Genomic DNA, 24,484 nt, shown 5'->3' with positions numbered 1-24,484 from the left:
AATAACATTGTAGGTTTATCTGTGTGTGCCTCTTTGATTCTTGTCATCTTTGCATATCATTAGATTGTACTGTTGTTGAAGGGTAAGCCCACTGAACTCTAATCAGAAACTATTTGTCATTTCATGGAAGGAAAATATGTAATACTAATTGACTGACTAACTTCCAGAGAATCAGCCATAATCGGGCATTAATAACTTCCACATTTCAATCTTTTCTCAGTTTTCAACTCACATTTTTTTTGTATCAGTTTTTTTTCTCACCACAGTTAATGATTCCTCTGGCCACTTAATTGTTTATGTACTTGAATGCTATCTTCTCCCAACCCCCAACCAACCAGTCAGTAATTAGTTCTGATTGTATCTTCCCTGGCATTCTGGCTTTAGATAAACATTTTCTCAGATTGGTACACTGGATAAACAACCCCTAGCAACTTTCTGTTTTGAATGCAGTATAGATTTCTTTAATTTGCATTTTGCCATCTTAATTGTAATGAGATTTGTATACATTAAAAATAAATAGCAAAAAAACAAAAAAATTAAAAAATTTTAAAAAATGGCATTCATGTCAAGTGTACACATACAGAGCATTAAAGTCAACCATTTAAATAAGCAGCTTCAATCAAGACACTCACAGAACCAAACTGGTATTCACATGTATCTGGCAATCTTTTCTGTCCCAGCCTTCTAACCCCAGGGACCACCAAACGACTTTTATCATTACAGAGTTGTTTCCCTTTCTGGATTTATACCATTCACTCTTCAGCAGGAAATGTTGCTGAGTGTGCTATTCTGAGGCTGAACTACATAGTTCACTTCTTTCTATCTGAATTGTGTTCCATTACATAGACATAGGACACTTACTTTGCAGTAGTATGATTTGTTATGTCTTTTACTAGGGGAATATCTTGTTCATTATGTTGTTGGCTGGTAAACAACTACATTGACTACAATATGGGATCATTCTAAATAAAGTTTTTATGAATGTTAATACAGCATTCTAAGGTCATGTTTTTGTTTTGATTAAATGTGTACGATGAAATATTTTACATGTATTTGGTGTATTGTTCCCCCCCCACATGCTCTCTCATCTGACTCTTACACTTGCTATTTTTCTTTCTCCCCTCTTCTCTACATATCCCTTTCCTACATTTCCACATAATGTTACTTTTTCCTTTGTAGCTTTCTGGTTTTGACCAGAATGTGTGGCCAGAGATTTGGAACTACCCATAGAATAGTGGTGAGTTCACCATTTGGTTCACAACTGAAGGCAATGGCCATACATTCCCTAGAATTCATCAGTCTGACATAGTTGAACAAGGAGGAATAGGGGACCTGTGAGCCTCTACCCAGTACATGATTGTATGCTGGCAGGCTCAGTTTTATTTAAGCCCAATTCAGTTTTCTATTTGCAGTAGACTGTAAGAGATGTGGAAGCTCATGAATCGTTTCTACCTCCATAGTGACTAGCTTAAGCTTATGTAGGTATTGTGGAGTCAATTATGCCCCTTTGAATGAAGTAGGACAATGGTTCTGAAGACACTATTTTTCTGGTTCTCCAAGGCCTTACAGTCTTTCCATACCGTCTTCAGTGATGGTCCCTGAGTCATAGAGTTCAATGATATAACAATATGGATGGCTCAGTCTTTGTACTTTGACAAGTTGTGAGTTTATATGTTAACTACTATCTACTGCATATAGAAACATCCCACATAAGACCTGACTTCATAGTTTAATATCTCAACTTGACACATATGCTTTCTGTTGTCACTATAAATCCCAGAAACACAAAGCAATCTGGGGAGGAAATGCTTTATTTCATCTTATAGTCCACAATCCATAATTGGGGGAAATTAGTGAAGGAGCTTAAGGCAGGAACCTGGAAGCAGAAACTGAGTCATGAAGAAGCGATGCTTACTGGCTTGCTTTCCAGGAGTTTTTCAGCTAGCTTTCTTTCTTTCTTTCTTTCTTTCTTTCTTTCTTTCTTTCTCTCTCTCTTTCTTTCTTTCTTTCTTTGTTTCTTTCTTTCTTTCTTTCTTTCTTTGTTTCTTACTTTCTTTCTTTCTGTCTGTCTGTCTGTCTTTCTTTCTTTCTGTCTCTCTCTCTCTCTCTCTCTCTCTCTCTCTCTCTCTCTCTCTCTCTCTCTCTTTCATTGAATATCGTCTTAATTTACATTGCCAATGGTAAAATCTTTCCCAATATCCCCCCTCCCCTTTCAGCTTGCTTTCTTATACAACCCAAAAACACTTGTCCAGGAGTGGCTCTACCCACAGAGGACTGTGCAATTCCACATCAATCATTAATCAAGAACATGCATCCACAGATTTGCTTACAGGCCAACAAAAGTGAAGCATTTTCTCAATTGTGTTTTCCTCTTTACAGATGATCATAGCTTGTCTTAAACTGACAAAATTTAACCAGCACAGCACTCAGGAGAAAGAAATATCTATTATCTTTTTTCAGAGTTCATCTACAGTGATGTCTAAAATTATACAGTAAACCACAAGTGAATGGTAGATTCTTTCCATTATTGTGTTTACAGAGTCCTCTCTGATCATGGAACAACATGGAATGAAAATGAGAATGCTCAGTAGAAACTTGTTTTATTTAATTTTTATAATTATTCTAGAGTCTCAGAAGTTGCAAATTAGAACAGATCTGTACCATGCCTCCTTTATCTATCTTACATTACTCCAATGTAATATCAAATCATAGATTTATAGTCTTTTCTTATACGTATGAAGCAATATAGCTGCTACCTCAGTTGAGACATAACTATTTTATCACCACACGGATGTCTATGGTCTTACCCTTTACATAGTTACATTCACCTTCCTTCCCTACCACATTCCAGTCCTTAACAATCAAAGGTATTTTCCCTATCTTCAAAACATCGTTATTTCAGGAGTTGTACAAAAATACATAGAATCATACATCATGTGAACTTCTGATGCTGACTTTTTGACACTTATCACTGTTCTCATCCGTATACATAAACCTTTCCCTTTCTGTTCTTGAGTGGTATGCTGTAATACAGATGCACTAAATATACTTAACATTTCACCCATTAAATAATATTTAGATTGTTTCCAGATTGAGGATGTTAAAAACAAGCAGAACTGAATATTTGTGCACTACTGACTTTCATTTTCAAGGCCTAAATATATATGGATGCAATCTTTTGATTAAACAACAGTTGCGTGTTTGTGTTTGGTTTTTTAAACAAAAATTACATAAGGTCTCTATGAGTCCTGCCTGGAAATAGATGTTTCACGTCTACCTACATTCGACTAGATGTAACTAAGGTGAATGCCCAACCATGTTGAAAGGTGGATTGGGACATGTACTCTGTTAATACAAAGAAGAGAGATAAGGGCTGATGAGTATATAGCAGTATTTGTTTTTATACTGAAAGTCATTTACTCACTTTTATAAAACTTGGTTTTTACTATAATTAACTATTAACAAGTTTATATTGATATCCTCTGTAGTATGAAATATTTTATGCACCTACCCCTTTAAATGATCCTATGCTTTACAGTGTCAGTTGGCTATTGGACTTCTGGGATGGGAGGATATAAAAAGACAACAGAGACTGTGAGAAAGAGAGAGAGTAATAGAACTGAGGAGTAAGCAGGAGGATGGTTCAGGAGTCAGAAGAATAGTGTCAGAGAAAACAGTTGATGCAGGAAGAAAGAAGATTGAGTAGGCTAGAGAAGAAAAGTGATTGAGCAGAGTGAAAATAGAAGCAGTTGTACATGAGTTGGGCTAGCAGACTGAGAAGAGAAGACAGATGGTGACAACTGAACCAGGGGAGTCTGAGCTGAGCCAGAGAAAATATTGACAGGAGAGAGATTAAACAAACAAATAAAAAGCAAAGCAAAACAAAACAAAAAAGAAACCCACAAAGTAGTCAAAAGAAAGATAAAAGGAACATAAGACTGCATATATTAAGTTACAAGCCTGAATACAGATTTGGTTGGAAGCAGTGGAGAAATTATTTTAAGGTAATGTTTTCTGAACTAATGTTACTTTCTCTTACATGCCTATATTATAATCCGACATTGCTCTGCAGTGTATGTGTTGCAGTGGGACACTGCAATGTTGCACACTTTATCTTTTTGGGGTTAAGAGTACAGTCTGAACTGGAAAAAAAAGATTAAATGAAAAAATTTTAAAAATGGGAAAAAAAGGAGTATAGAATTAGTTGTAATATATGGTGGTTTTTGTTTGTTTTTTTAATTTGCATTTTTTATTCGATATATTTTTTATTTACATTTCAAATGATTTCCCCTTTCCTGGCTCCTCACTCCCCGAAAGTCCCATAAGTCCTCTTCCCTCCCCTTGGTCCCCCATCCACCCCTTCCCACTTCCCTGTTCTGGTATTGCCCTATACTGCTGCACTGAGTCTTTCCAGAACCAGGGGCTACTCCTCCGTTCTTCTTGGACATCATTTGATATGTGGATTATGACTTGGGTAATCCAAGTTTCTAGGCTAATATCCACTTATCAGTGAGTGCATACCATAATTGATCTTTTGAGACTGGGTTACCTCACTTAGTATGATGTTCTCCAGCTCCATCCATTTGTCTAAGGATTTCATGGTGTGTCTGTTGTTGTTTTGTTTTTTGGATTTGGTTTTTTCGAGACAGGGTTTCTCTGTATAGCCCTGGCTGTCCTGGAACTCATTCTGTAGACCAGGCTGGCCTCGAACTCAGAAATCCTCCTGCCTCTGCCTCCCAGAGTGCTAGGATTACAGGCATGCGCCACCACCACCAGGCTGTAATATATGTTTAAATTCAAACTGTTTTACACCGAAATATATGAATTTCCATGCTTTATTTATTAGGTAAGAAGCAAATGTTCAAAACCAGTTCCCAGTGCCCCGAAATAAGATGACGCTTTAACCAAAAGTTGATTTCTATGTGATGCTCTTACCAGCAGCAATACTAAGGAGTGTGGTAAGTATACAGCCTTTTGGGTGTCACGTGACCTTATACACCAAAATTGCTAAGTGTTGAGGCTCTGCTCTCTAGGTTGAAACTTTCTTCCCAGTAGATTCTCAGATCTGCTACTTTAGGAACCACTGAGCTGGCAATAAAATCCTAGTCTCACCAAATCCCCTGCACCATTTCAATGGATCCAAATGCCAAGTGACAAAGTGGTAGAGAAAATGAGGCACACTGTCATTCAGTTGGTTTTTATGTTAGCTCCACCCCTCAAAGAAAAAACAGTAAAAAAACAAACCTGTCTTCAACAGCACATTTTAAAACTCTATGGTTGTAGAAAAGTAATTTAATCACAGGTGGTAATCAGTTTAGATAGATGCCTACACACCAAGAAATCCTAAGACGAGTTTTCCAATATAAAAGGATGAATGCAGGGAAGTTATTCTATAAATCCTTGCAGTACATTAAACTGCAGAATTTAAATGAAGGTTGAAATAGCAAAGTTATAATTCAATCAAGGAAGAAAGGAAGCTCACCTTACTGAAAATGAGTAAATTAATAAAAACCACATATGTGATCCATGTAAAAGTTTTAAAATATTATGCAAGAGAACCATAAATAAGAAAGGTTGATATGTAATGTGCTCGTATAACTCAGGAATCAGGAAAACTATTTTTAAAATGCTATCTGAGGGAAGCAGTAGAGATAAACCTTTCAGTGTTACATGTTCTATAAAAACTGTGTTTTCCCCAAAGTCATTCATGACTCTTCTTGATAGTTATATTTTTGGGTGAAAGAAAAATTGATGTCAATCTAAAAGGCCACTGTTTAAATTTTGTATCTCATTACTGTTATAAAAAACATCTGAGACTTAAGTTCTTCCTGTAAAGTGGATCTTAAAATATTTAGCTTAACAAAAATAAAACTAAATGTGTAGAGCAAATAAAAATTTTAGTTTTACTGAAAATTACCAGAATTTCTGTCTTATAAAACTCAGTGCTGAATGTAATTAACTGTTTAGATTCTCAGTCTCTTGTCAACTCCTTGTACAGTTTGACAAAATGAAAACAAAAATAATGAACAATACTTCTGTTAATATTTTACCAGTTACAACAGAGCAGAAATGAGAAATATAGAAAATGTTTGAGGCAACTTTACAGTGTTTAGTTTTTCTGACTTTATATTGTATCGTTTGTGGCTTCGATGAAAACCATTTAATCTGATGGTACCCAAGATAGATTAAAGTTCTGATCCCTTTTTATGGATTAAAGCCAAGAGCTTTTCCAGTGGGGCAGCTAAGTATATTTTAAAACTTTTAATTTACTGATGCTTTATTACAATCTTAAAACAGGCCTCTATCAGGGAAAACTGTAGAAATGGAATACTCAGAGGTTGAATTTATTCTACAAAAGGAATGTGAGAAAGGCAGCCTGAGTCTGCACTATTTCGGGAAAGGCAGGCACTAGATGGCTATTCCTCTGAGTTTAAAACAAGGAGGAACTGTTTTAATCTCAAGATTCAGAGTTCTCACAAAAACCAGTGTTACAAGATGATTTACTCAGACACAAGCATGCACATGTACCCCATACACATGGACACATACAATTCAAAAGCAGGGGATTTTTTTTATTGTTTTTTGTTTTTGTTTTGTTTTGTTTTTAGATACCAACTATACTCCAGGCCATCAAGTTAGATACCAAATTGGAAAATGACACATATTTTCCTTTGCAAAAGTAAGCTCCATAAAAAGTCCATTTAAAAGTAGAAAAAAGGTTAAAGTGCTTGCTGAGAAAGTTTAAGGCTCTGGGCTTGCTACACTTAAAAAACAGAAAAACAGTAGGATGCCTCATTTGATTAGGCTCTTAGTACCACTGCATGTAGTTTCTATGGTAATGAGCACATTGTTTGCTAGGAAGGAAGTGTCTATCACCTGTGCACAGCTAGACCATCTGTTACAATACAGAGGTATACAAAATATAATTCAGAAGTACATAAAATGTAAGTACAGAAAACTTTAACCAGGCAGGGTGGTGGTGGCGCACACCTGTAATCCCAGCACTCTGGGAGGCAGAGGCAGGCGGATTTCTGAGTTCGAGGCTAGCCTGGCCTACAGAGTGAGTTCCAGGACAGCCAGGGTTATACAAAGAAACCCTGTCTCGAAAAACAACAACAACAACAACAACAAAAAAAAAAAAACAAAGAAAAAAAACAAAAAAAAGAAAAAGAATAGAAAACTTTAACCAATATCTCAAAATGGTATTTCTACTGTGACTTAAAAGTCATAGGTTTCCCTAGTGGAAAATGAAAAGATTTTAGAGAAAGCAAAATAATATGGTGAGTTGTGACACTTTTACTCACCTCTAACTACTGCTTAAGTATCAAAAAGTCTAAACTTCATCACAGAAGAACTGTTTTATCCTGCAGATTCTCGCCATTAAAGGAATATTTATCAAGTCTGAAAACTTGATAAACTGCAATTCCTTAAACATTAGCTGGAATAGAGAAAATAGAACATTTATGTATAATTTCTGTTATATATATTTATATGTATATATATATATATTTATATATTAAACACACACACAAATATATATTGCATTTCAAAAACATTTTTATTTTCTAGCTGTTACCACAAATTGATTCTCAAAATGGCTACAAGAAACATAACCACAATGAGTGGATTTCTCCTCATGGGGTTCTCTGACAACCATGAGCTGCAGATCTTACAGGCTTTGCTCTTCTTGGTGACATACCTCTTCGGCTCAGCAGGTAACTTCATAATTATCACCATCACAACACTGGCCCCACAGCTCCAGTCTCCGATGTATTACTTTCTGAAGCACCTTTCCATTCTGGACTTCTCATCCCTTTCTGTCACAGTTCCCCAGTATGTTGAGAGTTCCCTAGCACAAAGTGGCTACATTTCATATGGCCAGTGCATGCTGCAAGTTTTTTTCTTCACAGCTTTGGCCTGGAGTGAGACAGCCATTCTCACAGTGATGTCTTATGACCGCTATGTGGCTATCTGCCTCCCCCTGCACTATGAGGTCATCATGAGTCCCAGAAAGTGCACTTGGGCTGTGGCAGCTGTGTGGCTAAGTGGAGGCATCTCTGGAACTTTATACACAGCAAGTACTCTGTCTATCAGATTCTGTGGTGACAAAATAATTCATCAGTTCTTCTGTGATATCCCCCAGTTGCTCAAGATCTCCTGCTCTAATGATTACTTCGGAGTACTGGGAGTGTCTACTTTCATTTCTGTAATGGCCTTCGTCTGCTTCATGGGGATTGCTTTCTCCTATGGCCAGATATTCTCCACAGTTCTCAGGATGCCCTCTGCTGAAGGCCGATCTAAGGTCTTCTCCACCTGCCTGCCCCACCTCTTCGTTGTGTCATTTTTTCTCTCAACAGGGACTTGTGCCTATCTAAAGCCAACCCCAGACTCACCAACTGCTTTAGACCTCATGCTCTCTATCTTTTACACAGTACTACCCCCAACCCTCAACCCTGTCATCTATAGTCTGAGAAATGAGTCCTTGAAGGGAGCTATAAAGAAGTTACTGTTAAGCGAAGAATTCATTGGGGAAAATTATTTTTGTTCTGTTGTTAGTGTCTGTTAACACTGAACACAAAGAATGCTTTTATTATAATGAATATGTTACATATGTAATGTTAAAATAATGATATTTTCTAGAAAATGTATATTATAAATCTATTACATAGCAAGTTTTGATGTTATTCTTTGAACCTATTTCATTAAATTTACTTATAGATTTTTCAAGTTAGTGAAAAATATATGACTATAATCTAGTAATACAAACCCAATTCTTCCTAACTCTTCTAGTCCATTACCACACTGGTACACATATAAACGTACTAATAATCCTAACATGTTTATGGAAATATCATAATAATAATAAGCACAAAGGATAATTAGTTACTGGTTACTCAGTTCACCAAATGGATCGTAATTTTAATATTTATCACTTATTTCAAAGATTCATATTACTATATTTCCATATACAAATTTTAAGGAATAGGATGAACAAGTATGCCATTTCTATGCATCTCTATATAAAGTAATTAATATAGTTCTCCTGGGTGCCAAGTATTTAATGTAATTAATATATAAATAAGCCTCAGTTCTTTAACTTGTATCATTTACTATTAATTTTCATTTACTAGTAAGTCATTTTTATAATGTAATCCAAGTAGTCAGGAGGCAAAAGCAGGAAGACCTTTGTGATGTTTTTAGGCAAGCTTAGTCTGTATAGCAATGATGATAACTGCTAAGAAGTCCTAAAAACTTTCTTGCTCATTCTGAGAGTTAAAAGTCTCTCTCTTAGGCAATTAACACCTGTAGCCTAACAGAGAGGGACTAGGTAAAGCAGCTTTTGTTCTATCATCTTCACAGAAATGGCTGGGCCCTAACTTTCAGCCTGCGAGTTGATGTCCCGAGGGGAAAAAAAAAAACGGACACTTTGAAAAGTGAATTTACCACTTATTTCTAGGTAGTAAAAAAGTTCCCTATGAAAGCTCTCTAAGAGAAAGGGAAAAGCACAATGAATCATGATGATGATGATGATGATGATGATGATGATCTCTTATCTTTGTCTTCAACACTTATATATCTTTCAGAATACATGATCGCATGGTAAAAAGTTCATCACAAGTTTACATATAAATTAAAATTATAAATTGAATAAGGAGTTTACAACACAGAATGTTTACATGCATATCCATTAGGAGTAAACATTCACCATCAGTCAGAGATCTACAGGTTCATGGAGAGTAAATCCCATAACTAAGTTTTTACTGAAGTTTTGTATAGATAAACCCAGTCAATATTTTATCTTCTGCCCTAGCACCTATAATAAATGACAGTTCCCTTTAATGAATGTGATGGAAATGGCATATGAATCATGCACATCCACACATATGTATGTATGTGGATATCTCAGAGACAGAGAGACAGACAGACAGACAGACAGACAGAGACAGAGTCAAAGACAGAAATAAAGGAAAGTAGGATATCTAATAAATAGAGTTTGAGCCATCCTAAGGTAGTTTAGAGATTTGTAGAAAAGAAATCTCTGTGTAGTAAAAAAAAATGGCCAAAGATACCAGAAGCTGAAGATATAAATGTTTTTTAATCTAAGTAGGAAAGTATCAAAACATCTTGAGATAATATGGTAAAGTTAAGAGAGTTGTGGATGAGATTATAAAATTTATGTGTAATTCAAAATGAATGGCACAGACCATGCAGCAGTGACCATTGTTATGCTCTGGCAGAGCAGAGCAGACCAGACAAAGAAATTGAGTGTAAACACCACATATCTAACTATAGTTTTTTTTAAGGTAGAAAGATGCAAAATAGATAAGACTTTCCTTAAACCACAAGAATCCTAGCAATTTAAAATAGAAAAATTGTGAAAGTCCTCCCACATTTAATAATTACAAGTAGAGAAATACACTTAAGTAAGCTAATGCTGACTTATCTATCACCTTTTTTCTCAGTTGTCCACCTTGGAGAACTTGTAGCTCTGCTTTTACCCAGTATAAACATTCTTCCTATCTTGTGGAAGGAAGGCTTACTTGACTGGAAATAAAGTTATTGGCTGTGTAACTGAATATGTTAGTTTTGTCTTTTGACATGGAGGGTGAACATACACAAAGAAGTCTATAATTAATATGTTAATGATAAGAAACCAAAAAAATAATACAAATGCAATAAAAGTACTTAAAGAAAACTTCAGCAAACACTGTCACTGAAGATAGATATAGATAATTATGAAAAATTTAGAGTATTAAATGTAAATTAGCCATTTAAATATGGCAGGGTGGTTAGAGTAGAAGAATAAAAAAAGGTGATTTTATAACATTGTTAAATAAATAGACAACTGTCATGTTTTAATTATAAAATTGTATGAACAAAGAGAAACAATTACATGTACTATTGTAGTGTCTAATTCATATCATATTCTCATGTCACATATCTCTTTCTCAAAATATCACATTACTCAGGACTGAATGTTGCTGTTTTGTTTGAAAACAATTTACAATTCTGAGTCTCTGCACCTGAATTAGGAAACTGACTTTTATCCTGGAAGTTGTAAAATGACTTCATATGAATAAATGTAACTATAGTTATAAATAAGTGGTGTATCTTTTAAAGTATACAGATGCATTTTTAAGACTGGGTAATATGATTCCAGGGGACCACACCCACAAAGTGCCCAGTAGATGTGGGATCAATTCAGCTCTACCATAACCCCATTGCCCCATGGGTCTGCACATCCAACTGTACCCATGGCAGATCAGTGTGCTTAATCCCAGACCCCACAGCCTGCCTGTCTATCAGAAGGTCTGATCTATCCAGGGACATAGAACCCCATCATCCTTCTGGTCTGCACCTTCATCTGCAGCCATGTCTTAGCAGATTTCCTGCTCCCAGACCCCACTCCCTGAATGTTTCCCAGGAGGACTGCTGTAACCAGGGACAAAGGAGGCCTACTCTAGTGAAAACAGCCATCTTACCAAAAGCAATATATAGATTCAATGCAATTTCCATCAAAATTCCAACACAATTCTTTACAGGTCTTGAAAGAACAATTCTCAAGTAATTATGGAAAAAACAAAAACCGAAGATAAGTAAAAATAATCCTAAACAATAAAAGAACATCTGGAAGTATCGTTATCCCTGATTTCAAGCTGTAGATTAGGGCAATAGTAATAAAAACTGCATGGATTTGGCATAGAAACTAAAAATTGATCAATGGAATCGAATCAAAGATCCAGAAATAAACCTACATATAGAAGTTATGATCTGGTTTGTCTCTCATCCCCAAGCTCCCAGAGATAAGATTCAAACTCAAAACATATTTATAAATATCTTAGTCATATAGCTAACCTTTACACTGACTTTAATCATAACTTAAATATCCCATTTATTTTAACCTACATTCTGCCACATGGCAGGTATACTGTGCCCAGGTACCATATGTCCATCTCCTTACACCTTCCAATCTCTTTGGCTCTCTCTGAGAATTCTTTCTGCCTCCTGGATGTCCCACCTTCCATTTCCTGCCTAAGCCATAGGCAATAGGCTTTTTATTTAAGAGATGGTGCATCCATATAATACACAAGGTATTCTCTTTACACCCACATACCTACGGACACATTATTTTTGAGAAAGAAGACAAAACAATATACTAGAGAAGGAAGACCATCCTCAAAAATTGATGCTGGTATAACTGGATGTCTGCATGTAGAATGCAAATAAAACCATATTTATCAACCTGCACAAAACTCGAATCTGTTTGGATCAAAGACCTCAAGACAAACTTAGTAGTTTTATTCACTATATCCAGAAGTAGAAAACAACCTAGATGTCTCTCAGCTCAAGAATGGATGTATATACATTGTTCATATACACAATGGAATACCATTCAATTATTTAAAAAACAAAGGCATCATGAATTTTGCAGGCAAATGAATGGAAGAAGGAAATATATTCCTGAATGAGGTAACTGAGACCCGAAAGAACGTCATGTATGTTCTGTATTCACTTATACATGGATATTAGTCATAAAGTATAGGTTAACCACACTATGATCAAAAGACACCCCCTCCAAAAGAAGCCAAATAAAAAGGAAGGCCCAAGGGAGCATGGTTGACTTTTTCTCAGAAGGGGAAATAAAATAGATATTGGAGGTGGAGTGGGGGAACTGGGCAGGGAAGCAGGATGGGGTGGGTATCAGATGTAGAGAAAGCAGTGGAGAGAGATGAAAATCAGCAGTGAGTAGGGGCAATCAGGAGGATGTGGCTGACACCTAGAATCAGGGAAGCTTCTGTGAGCCTACTGAGGTAAGTCTAGCTGAGGCTCCTAGAGATGAGAGATATGGATGAGTGGCCAATTCATGTAGACAAGTTGGACTTCCAATAGGGAGATAAGGACTGCAACCCACCCACAGAACCTTCGGCCCAATCCATATAGTACTTTTTATCCAATAAATAAAAGTCTTTCACAGATTAATAACAACAAGAACTAAATAAATATAGAAGTAAATAAATGATCATTGGGAACCTGATGCCTGAGTATTAAGATCTTGGTTATGGGGCTAGGTAGGATGCTTCTAAGACCTTCCCCATTCTCTGTTACTAGAGACCCAATATTCCAGGTTGTCCCTAGTGAGCAGCTTCCTCTCCCCCTTCCATGCCTTCTGTAGATACCACACATCATTCGCATCTGCTCTTGAGTCCTCAACTATAGGCATATATTGCCTTTTCAACCAACAGGCCATGCCTGACAGGAGACTAAATAGGCTGTCAAAAGACCTACTACATTATCTGTTATCTCCAACCCAATTCTCAGTTTCTTTTAACACTGGAAAAGAATACAAGATAAAGGAAGCTTCCTTGGCCCCTTTCCATGCCTCTTGTAGATACCACAAAACATCCTCACCTGCTTTTCTCTTCCTTCCTCATCTGTGTCTAAAACAAGTGCTATGGGCAGACATACCTACTAAGCACATGTCCTGACTGCCAGAAGACTAACAAGAAGACCTACCACACTATTTGTTACCCCACACCCAATGTTCATGGAGGGTGCTAGCACAGGGCATCAGAAGCAGCTCCACATCTCACCTATCTATAACTCCTTTTCATTGCTAAAGATGATCTTTTGCTGGACTCCTACACCAGCAAACATTCCTTCTTAAACACAAAAAAGGCAACACTCAGCCAATAAGACTCTGAAAATCCAGAGAGTAAAAAATCCAGAAAGTAAATCTCCATCAAAACAAGACAATGCCCAGAAATCAGCACTTAGACATATACTCACCTCAAACACAGATGTCTATACACCAGCATAGAAACATAAGAGCCAAGAAAATATGTCACCAACATAGCCAAGCTATCCTACCACAGCAGGACCTGAATATTCCAACACAGCTGAAAAACAAAGAAAAGGATCTTAAAACCAAATATATAAAGATGCTTCCTAAATAGGAATTGAATAATTCCCTTACAAACAAATGCAGGAAAATGAAATAAAACAATGAGAGAAAAACCAAAGAAAACAAGAAAACCAAAGAAACAAATGAAATTGTTCAAGGTCTGAAAGTGGAAATAGAAACAATAAAGTCAACAGAAACTAACAGAGTCTTAGAAATGAAAATTTTAGGACTGCAACAAAGATCTACAGAAACATGGTTCAACCACGGAGTAGAGATGGAAGAATCTCAGTAATTGAGATCACAATAGAAGAAATAGATACATCAGTCAAAGAAAATGTTAAATCTCAAAAATTCCTGGCACAAAACATCCAGGAACTCTGGGTCAAAAACTATAAATAAGAGGAATAGAGGAAAGAGGAAAATCTCAGGTCAAATATGTAGAAACTATTTTCAATACGTTCAAGGGAAATTTTCCTCACCTAAATAAGAGGATCCCTATGAAGATAAAAAATACTAGATGGGTTAGTCCAGAAAAGAAAGTCCCATTGCCACATAATAATCAAAATATTAACATTGAGAACTAAGAAAGAATATAAAAAACTGAAATGGGAAAAACAAACAAATAAACAAGCCATGTAACATATAAATGCAGAACTATTAGAATTATACCTGTCTTCTCAATACTCTAAAAGGCGGAAGGGCTTGGACACATGTGCTGCAGACCCTAAGAAACTACAGGTGACAGCTGAGATTATCACACCCAGAAATGTTTCAGTCTCCATAAATGGAGAAAAGAAGATATTCCATGATAAAGTCAGATTTAAACAATATCTGTCTATAAATAGCCCTATACAGAAAGGGCTATATAGTGCTATAAAGAAAAATTCTAACCCAAGCAGGTTAACTACACACATGAAACATAGGAAATAAGTAATCTCACATTATCAGCAAAACCAAAAGAAAGCAAACAAACATATGAACCCGCCTGTGGATTCTCAAAGAGAGGGTGGAGTGAGGACCTAGGGGCAAAAGACAAGAGAAATGGAGACAATGATCAAGTCAAGACAAGTATGATAAGAGCTTCAAGTCTCTGAAGAAAGAAACTGAAGAAGATATCAGAAGATGGAAATATATTTTATGTTTATCGATTAGTAGGATTAACATAGTAAAATGGCCATCTTACTGTCAGATGTGACATAGGTGCCAATGAGCCTGCATGACAGTTTTGGCTGCAGGATCAAGGTCAACATGATATATACATCTCTGGCTGTCCAGTGTACAGATGATGTTGCTCTTTCATGTATGATTGAAATTTTTATTTTGCCTTTTTATATATCATATTAGTCTTTAAATATAACTTTGGTAAAAATTTCTGGGAAAGGGGTTGAGGTCATTACTAGAGAAGGAAATGGCTTTGGTGTCTATAAGAACAAACTGCTCTGGCCCTGCTATACAAACAGTCAACCCAGGCATAATGGGACAAGGGATTCTGGATGTAAAGGATGAATGCCTTAATTGTTCTCTGGGAAATTTTAAGCAACTCATGATGATTAAGTTGTATCAGGAAATATTTGAAGTAGGAAATGTTTTTGAGAAATGTGAAACTTTAGTAGTTAAGAGAATTGACTAAAGGAAAGGTAACACTGGGTCTGGGTCACTAAGGACATGGATATCCACAGAAAATACAAGTGATAAGATGGAGGAAAAAAGAGCTGGGTCTACTGGACTAGTGAGCAGTGGTGAGAGACCACAGGAGGGGAGATCTCTATTAATAGACAATTCAGACAAGAAATATTATTGTGGAAAACTGTTGCTGGAATTTACAACCCCAATAATCCCATATAATAAACACACATTCCAGGCTGGAGAGATGGCTCAGTGGTTAAGAGCACTTATTGCACTTCCAGAGGTCCTAAGCTCAAATCCCAGCAACAAAATGGTGGCTCACAACCATCTATAATGAGATCTGCTGCCTTCTTCTGGGGTGTCTAAAGACAGCTACAGTACTTACATATAATAAATCAATAGTTCTTTAAAACACACACACATGGGCTGAAGAGATGGCTCAGTGGTTAAGAGCACCGACTGCTCTTTCAAAGGTCCTGAGTTCAATTCCCAGCAACCACATGGTGGCTAAAAACCATCTGTAATGGGATCCTGTGCTCTCTTCTGGTGTATCTAAAGACAGCTACAGTGTACTCATATACACAAAATAAATAAATAATTCTTTAAAAAAATAAATAAAACACACATACACATTCCAGTTATTACAATTATAAGCTATAAGCCTGGGTTGGGCAGATAAACAGTACACTAACTTATTTGCCAGCTATAAGATCCTTGCTACTTATGGTTTCTTCTGGCTACATTGTACTGTCCTCTTGTTCCTGCTCCCTCTCTCTCCCATTCCCCTCCCCCCTCTCTATCTACATGTTCATGGCCAGCCTCCTCTCTCTCTCTCTCTCTCTCTCTCTCTCTCTCTCTCTCTCTCTCTCTCTCTCTCTCTCTCTCTCTCCTCTCTCCCTCCCTTTCTTTGTTTCTGTTTCTGTCTCTATTACCCTCTCAACTCCCCTCCCCATGTCTGGAATAAATTCTATTCTATACTATACTGTCATGTGGCTGGTCTCTCAGGGGGAAGGGTTGCCTGAGCATGGGACTGCACAGGCACCCCATTCCCCCACACCTCACTGCAAATTCAACAAACATATTCCTTCTCCTCTTTATTTTTACAAAACACAACACTAAGCACCAGTAAGTCCTTTACATCTTCAATTCTACTCTTTAACACGAGAGTTTAATATTGGATTGCTACCTAACACATGAGATGCAACTTCCACAAAATTAACTCCAACTGTACCTTACACCTTAGAAACTAGGATTCTCCAAATTTAGCATCCTGCCAACGATATTTAGACACACACACACACACACACAAGACTCTGGGCAGATGCAGGTCTCACAGTGAAGTTATTCAAAGGCTGTCTCTGGGTTCAGGAGTGGTAACATCACAAGGGACTCTACAGATGGCAGCAGGTTCCCACCTACCCGGGTGGGGAGGGGCAGGGGAGAAGACTCACCAAACCAGCTCTCGCAGTTCAACCCCCTGCTTCTCCACACTGTTAGCAATAACCTGTGCTCACCATGTTGAAACTTTGGAGCTTGCCTGATTGCAACTCATAGCACTTAGTAGCAGAGATCAGAGCATAGCCCACCAAACCACTCAAGCAGGCACACAGAAGAACCTGCCTCCTCTTTGACTGGCAGGTCCGTTTGAAGAGTCTGATTGGCCAGTGTGCTTTGAGTGACATGAGCACCTGCCCTAGGGTTCAAGCTTGCTGGAAGTACACAACTGAGTGCTTCCTGTCCGAGACTTCCAAATCTAGAGGCAGACCGCGTTTTGAATCTTCAGGGATTTGCACTTCAGTAGTATTTTTGTCTGTCCTCCAACAGCTTACTCATCTGTCTTTCAACCCGGGCCCAGAGAGGACCCATCACTCCTGTTTATACTGCCAAGCTGCCAGCTTCAGGCCTTTCTGGGCATTGAGCTTGTGCTAACCAGGACTTCAAAGATTGCTTGAGCTCCCCTCACAGGACTCAGGAGGCACTTCCCATTCTTCCTCCTGGAAACTAGGTAGAATGTATGCATAGCCTATTACTCAACTTGCAGTGGTGTTATTAATCTGTCCTTCAAATGGAAGCCTGCTCAGAATATTAACAATTGAAGAGAGATTTTTAGGAAACAAGAGTTGTTTTGCTTGTGGCTTCATGCTGGGTTCAGAGTAACTGCAGCTACTTCTCACCTGGTGGGTATGAGACAAGCCTGATTTGTATGGAGTGTGAAACATGCACAGATCTGTTAAGGACATTTCACTGCTTTTTGTTTGAGTAGGTAAAAGACAACTGTCTTTCTTCAGGAATTACTTTGATTATATCAGATTGGAAAATCAATTTTTATCTATACCATTTAAAACAATGGTGTGAAGTGTTGAGGATTTTGTGGTCAACAAGATCTATTGGCTATGTAAAGACATATTTTTTTTAATGTCTCAGGCTGTCTCAGAGCTGATCTCAAGTAACAGGATCAGTGCATACATAACCAGCCTGCTCATAGACAAAAGAAGCATTATTGTGAGGTTAGAATAGCTCAGCAAAGCTGTTACTCTGAAAACAGTGTCCACAGTACTAATAGGAGACTTCTCCTTGATGTTTTCTGAATCTGTGTTCTCTGTCCTTTGTATATGTGTGATTTGTGGCATTGATACATCTAACTGTTAGATCCTACATCATGATTAGCAGGGAATACTGGATCCTGAGAAATCTATCTTCACAGTGTCATTTACTTGATTATCAGCGAAGACCTTGTGGTAGAAGAAGAACATTCTGGAGGCATTTCTATCAATCATTTTTATAATTTACATTTTTATAGTTTCTGCTGACTATGAGTAAAAATGTCTCTTAATACCTCTGCTTGTACATTGTGACCACTTTAGAAGTGGATATAACTTAGTGTGCTTAACAGTAAGCAAACCATCTTTGTGAATGTGTCCATACTTTCTCAGAAAAATCCCAATGATTTCTTTCTTGAAGGAAATCGGTTCTTTGGAAATAACTCCTCACTTTCCTGCCTGCCATAGTGTGGGAGAGGGAGGATGGCAGGAGGAAGAGGAATCTTTCTCGGCTCTTCTGTCTTGACTGTTCTGAAGCTATTTTTGGTTGTCTTGTTTCCTCAGATATCTCTTTAATTGTTCATAATCTGGGGACTCTTTCATTTGTGGAATTAATAACTCTACTGCAAGTTGAATAATGGCCTGTGCAAGTTATCCATCTTGATGCCAGAAGGAAGGGAAGGTGCTTATTGAGTGCTGTGATGGGAACTCAGGTAAGCTCTGTTGTCTGGACTTGATGACTGCAAAGTCTCTACTGACAAGCATTAGGAGCAGGCAGCTGAGCAACAGGAGCTAGAGCAGTGGGTTCTCTTCAGGAGCTGATGGAAAGACAGATTGATAGGCTATTAGAGGACTGGTATAGGTGTTGAAGTCTATTTATGTAAACTTGTTCCTTGGCATTACTTCTTAGAAATAACTACAGCCATTTTGCTTCAATTCGGCCAGCCATACTATATTGCTGATTCAAAAATAAAAATAAAGAATATAGCTTGATTGTATGACACAGAAAAATAGTTTGGCTCAGAGCAAGGTCAAATTGACCATATATCCAGCCATGCCCAGAGGTTTGTTATCATATTTTGAGAACTGCTCTCCTTGGAAAATTCCCCAGTTGCAGCCTTCACTCAGGGCTCAGAAAGGGATGAGCTTGAACTATTATATCTCAATTACTAAGGAAATATAGAAAATAGACAGAAGACCCCACAGCCTCACCAGGATCTGCTTATGAGTTCATTATGGTTTTTTGTTTGTTTGTTTGTTTTCTTTTCCTATATATGTTGGGGATTGGTTCTTATTCTCTGAATTGATTTGGTTCCCAAAATCAGGAATCAACCTATCCAAACACTGAAGGTCTTTGTCTCCAATTGATTCCCAATAGATATTGGCCAATACCTGAGCAGAGAGGGAGAGAGACAGGACTTCTAGGAGAAACACCATGATGTGGTAGGAGCCAGATCAGATTTAGAGCTGCAGGAGACAGCCAACGAGCCATGTAAGAATTCAAGTCAGTGGCCACTGGCCACTTCCATGTTCAACCTGGGATAGCAAGTGGAGGCTGAAACTGTTCAGGCTTTGAGCTAGCCATGACATTTAAAAAGTAAGCTAATAGATGTGTGTCTTTCATTCACAGATCCAGAGGGCTCTGCTGAGTGTTTGGAAGCTCATGGCCCATTGGGATCCAAAGCAGAGTAGCAAAACTCCAGAAAATATATATAGCTGACCCTAAATAATATATAGATGCACAGCTTTCAGATGCCAAGTCTGATATGTTTGCTGTTCTAATTGGTCAGTCCTTAGGTGTGTATTTAATACAGCATCCCTCTCTGACAGACATCATTGTTTATGTGGTTTGTGGGGTGACTCCTGAACCCCAACTCAAGTGTTACTGAAATGACAATATCTGCAGATCTGAAAAAGGTCAGCCCCTCTACCCCCACCCCTTCAGATGCTGTGTCCCTTTAGTACCCTAACTCTGTGGGAGTTGCTATTGTTACTCAATACTCACTGCCCAATGAGGGCCTCAAGTCAGACCTGCCAGTCAGAGGAAGAGGAGGTTCTTCCAGATGTCATGCTACAGTTTCTTTTCTGTAGCTATGGAGGTTGTAAAAGGTATCTCATGTGTTGGGTCGCAATCCAATATTAAGCTACAAGGAAACCAGTATAATTGATAAGGTAAAGGATTTATCAATGCTTAAGAAATAGTTAAGTGACACCATGTAGAATGTAGCTATGGGAAGCCTGCCTCTGAATTACCCCGTAGATAAGTAGTATGCTAACCAACCTGTTAGAGATTAGGATACTAGCAGTGATACACATTTCATTACCAAGATTGACCAGAAATTTGTCTCTAAGCCATAACAAAGTAGTAACTCTGAGTTACAAACAGCCACCAGCCTCATATCAAAGAACAGGCCACTAACAACATGCTCAAGGGGGCTTTATTAGGGCCTGGTGTGCCATAAAGGTCCAGTTTTCTTCTTGAGAAAAAGCATAGTTCTGTCACATGGACAAGACTACATCAGATGGCAACCATTTGAAAAGGAAAAAAACAATGCTGTGTTGAGGGCTGGCCTAATTAAGTAAGTCTTTCTACATGGCTCTCATGTATGAAAAAGGAGCATAGCTCCTTCTGAAACCCAAAAAATTGCTTGCCAGAGTCAGTAACAGCCTGAAGCCTAGGTCTTCGGATCTTTCCCTAAGGCCATGATTTTTGAGAATAAAACAGAGCTCTTTCTCTGAAGCCAGGAATATGCTTGGAGTTGGAAATGGTTTGGGGGTCCCTGCCTTTCTGGAGGATTGCTTCAGATCCTCAGAACCCAGCTTTTCCCACTACATGGAACTGTAGTTATCAGTCCCAAGCCTACTGTAGGCTTGGTTGGTAATGTTTTTGAGATACCCTGTGTTCCCCTTGCGCCACATTGTTTTATTAGATTCCTCATGATTTTGTCCCAGTGCATGATCATTTCTGCTAACTTCATAGAAGGGCCCTATTTCCTACCATTTCCCTCCTGTAAATAGTATACAAAATGGTACTCTTCTTATGATAATAATTTTTATTAATTTATTTATTTTAAATCCTGACCACAACTTCTAATCCCTTCCTCTTATGTCATCTGGAAGTCATCTTCCTGTTCTCCCTTTCTCTTCAGAATAGGCTCAGAAGAAGGGAGGCCTTCCATGGATAACAGCCCATCTTAGCATATGAAGTTGTAGTCAGACTAAGCACATCTATTATGCCTAGGCAAGGCAGCCCAGTTAAAGGGAAGGGATCCAAATGCAGGCAATATAGTTCCTGCTCTTAGGAGTTCCACCTGAAGACCAAGCTGCATCACTGTTATATATGTGCCTAGGGCCTATGTCTGTCCCATGTATGCTCTCTGGTGGTTCAGTCTTGCTAGGCCCCTATATGCCCAGAGAAATTGGTTCTGTATGTGTTCTTGTGTCCTTGAACTCTCTGGGTTTTTCATTTTTTCATTCCCCCTCTTCCATATAATTCTCCACGCTCTGCCTAATATTTGGTTATTGGTCTCTGCAAGCGTTTCCATCAGTTGCTGAGTAAAGCCTCACAGATGACAGTTATGCTAAGCACCTGTCTGGAAGAATAGCAGAATATCACTAATAGTATAAAGGGTAAGCTCTCTCTCATGGCATGGGTTTCAAGCTGGGCCAGTCTTTTGGTTGGGCATTCTATCAATTTCTGTTCCAACTTTTCCCATGCATATCTTGTTGGCAGGAGAAATTGTTGGTCTATGGCTTTGTGGCTGGACTGGTGCCACAGTCCTTTGATTGCAAGTCTTAAGTGCAGGGCAATACATTTCAGGATCTATATTCTCCATTGTTAGGAGTTTTAACTAGAGTCACCCTCATATGTTTCTGGAAATTTACATTTTTCTAGGTTTCTAACTTGCTCCAGAGATCCTTCCCCTATTTCAGTTCTCTCTCCCCCTACACAAGATGCTTTTCTTAAGAAGTTTACTTGGCATAAGACATACCTTGTGCGAGACCTCCCAATTACAGCTTTCATACTTTCTACCTCCTATTTTTCCTATCTTTCTCATCTTCTGGCACCTCCACCTCCGGATTCTGTCACTAAAGAAAGACCCGCTATTTCATGGAAATGGTGTACTTAAGAAATAATTCTGGGAATATCTTTGCTATATAAATCTCCCATCTGTCTAAGTGGCTAGACATGCAGTTCCCTGTCCATATTTAAATTGATCAAAACATAGCCTGAGCCTGAACCTAAAAGAGACTTAAGGGTGTCAGCATATGTGGAATGCAAAATCTGTTCTTGGCTGGCCTCTCTTTGAGCATTAGCTGGAGCCAAAAACATGCCGCCATTATAGAGATTTCTCTTAGTTAATCTGTTAGTTGTGATTTTTCCCTGGGAAGACATTAATTTAGGAAAGCTGTATCTTCAACCACTTAGAAAAATTATTTCTAAGATATAACTTATTGACTCACATTACCTTGTTCCCAGTCTGCTGCTCTCCATGGAACTGATGTTGCTTTCCTCTTGATTAAATTTCCTGAATTCTTTAGTTAAAATTCTATACCAAAATGGAGTTTTAAAATTACCCACTTGGGTCTTATAGGGAACTGCCAATCGTAGTAACAGCTAAAGGAGTTGCATGTCGAACATGGCAGACCAGACCAGAACAGGAGGAAGAGTTTACTGTGTATACTCCAGAGAGAAAGGGCGTTAGGCAACAGCTAGATCACAGACTAAAGTTTAAGAGAGTCAGCTATAGAGTTCACCATTTTGAAGAAGAACCTGATTCAGGCGGGAGGCACGACATTGTAATGTCCCAGCATGTATTAATTTATGTATGTGAATGAAAACAGACCAGATCAATGGGTATAAAATTTTTGAAGGTTAGCTTAAACCAGTAAATATTGTATTTTTCATTAAGGTACTGTCCTATGGTCCTACAAAGCTGAGTACTATCTTCATTGACATAGTTAAGTCAGCTTAGAAATTTGAGACACAGGCTATTGGCTATACCCGTGTGTGTCAGGTTCCAGATCTCAGCAGCTAACATAACACATTGAGCCAATCTCAAACAATATCTTGTTAATGATATTCATTTTACCAAGGAAGGGCCTGTTCTTTTTCATGGTCACTATAGATATACATCTTTTCAATCATATTAATCTTTTTAAAAGTCAATTGTTAAGGTTACATTTCAAATATCATTTTCTTTATATACCACTGCTTCCAGGGCCCAGTCCTAGCAATGAATGGGTTCCAGAGAGGATGTAAGGATTGGGTAGGTGGAAGGATGGATCACAAATCAAGATGCTTTCCAAATCAGACTCATTAGCAATCATAAAATTACTTTATTTATACAGATTGAGAACTAGTCATGATTTCATAGATTTAGGTCATATAATTTTGTCCCAGACATAGTCTAGTATACTCAGGGTGACAGGTTAAGAACAGGTAAAACGATTTTATTATCATCATTCCATACCGTTTTTCCTAAAATTCTAAAAATCAATTTAGCTTAAGCAAGCATGCAAGCATAACAATCTGTTTTCAGGCTGGCAGCACTTAGTGGTTTCAAGATGCTTAGACAGAAAATAGATGAGCCTGCTGGTCTTCCTATAGGATCACCCTCCTCCTCAGCTTCTTCCAGTTTTTCCTTAATTCAACTATAGCTTCTCTCCATTGGTTGGGTGCAAATATCTGTACCTGACTCTTTCAGCTACTTATTGGGCAGTCATGCTAGGCCCCTGCTTGCATGCACACCATAGCATCATCAGTAATAATGTCAGGCCTTGGGGCCACCCCGTGAGCTGGTTCCTGATTTGGGCCTGTTGACCTCCCTTTTCCTTAGGCTCCTCTCCATTTTTGTTCTTGCAGTGCTTACAGACAGAAACAATTCTGGGTCAGAGTTTTTGACTATGGGATGGCATTCCCATCCCTTCACTTTTTGACCCTTCTTTCTACGAGAGGTGGACTCTGACCCGTCCAGCAGGTCCAGTTATTCCCGGGTCCCGAAGGGGCACTACCTGAGGGTCAAAAATGGGGGAGGAGAGAAAAGGGAAGTCAAGCACGCTAACAAAATCAGAGTCAGTCTGGGTTGTGTCAAGGCTTCATTTAATGTCGGGGAGGTAAGTGGGTTTTAAGGCTTACAGAGAAGGAAATAACCTTCACACCAGACAAAGGAGGGAAGGGCAGAGACACCCCTAGCGATGGAAGCAGGAAGCGAGGTGGTCATCTGGTCACCTGGAGGGGACACCCGGAGTTAACGCCAGCAGGTACATTCCGCGGTTAGGGCAGGAACATCTTGTGGTATTCTCGGGAATCTTCTCGCATCAACAGTTCATGGGGAAGTCTCTAGTTAATTGTTCTTATATTTTAGTAGCCACCACCTTAGGGCCATGAGTAAGCATAAGTCCGAATAGCTCA

At 38.3% G+C, this 24,484-nt stretch overlaps 1 protein-coding gene across 1 annotated transcript; it reads left to right on the top strand.

Moving 5' to 3' along the window:
- The first annotated feature begins 7,594 nt into the window (after positions 1–7,594).
- Positions 7,595–8,566, top strand: LOC127672961 (olfactory receptor 14J1-like). Its single transcript, XM_052168449.1, has one exon. The coding sequence runs from the start codon at positions 7,595–7,597 to the stop codon at positions 8,564–8,566; it is 972 nt and encodes a 323-aa protein (XP_052024409.1).
- The last annotated feature ends 15,918 nt before the right edge of the window (positions 8,567–24,484 follow it).

This window comes from Apodemus sylvaticus, chromosome 22, assembly GCF_947179515.1.
Source record: "Apodemus sylvaticus chromosome 22, mApoSyl1.1, whole genome shotgun sequence".
NCBI classification, from domain to species: domain Eukaryota; kingdom Metazoa; phylum Chordata; class Mammalia; order Rodentia; family Muridae; genus Apodemus; species Apodemus sylvaticus.
Note: the sequence above shows the minus strand (reverse complement) of the source record. Positions and strands in the feature narration are given on the sequence as shown.

Bases quoted from the DNA above. Each gene is read 5' to 3' on its own strand.
- LOC127672961 (XM_052168449.1), top strand. From the start codon at position 7,595: ATGGCTACAAGAAACATAACCACAATGAGTGGATTTCTCCTCATGGGG.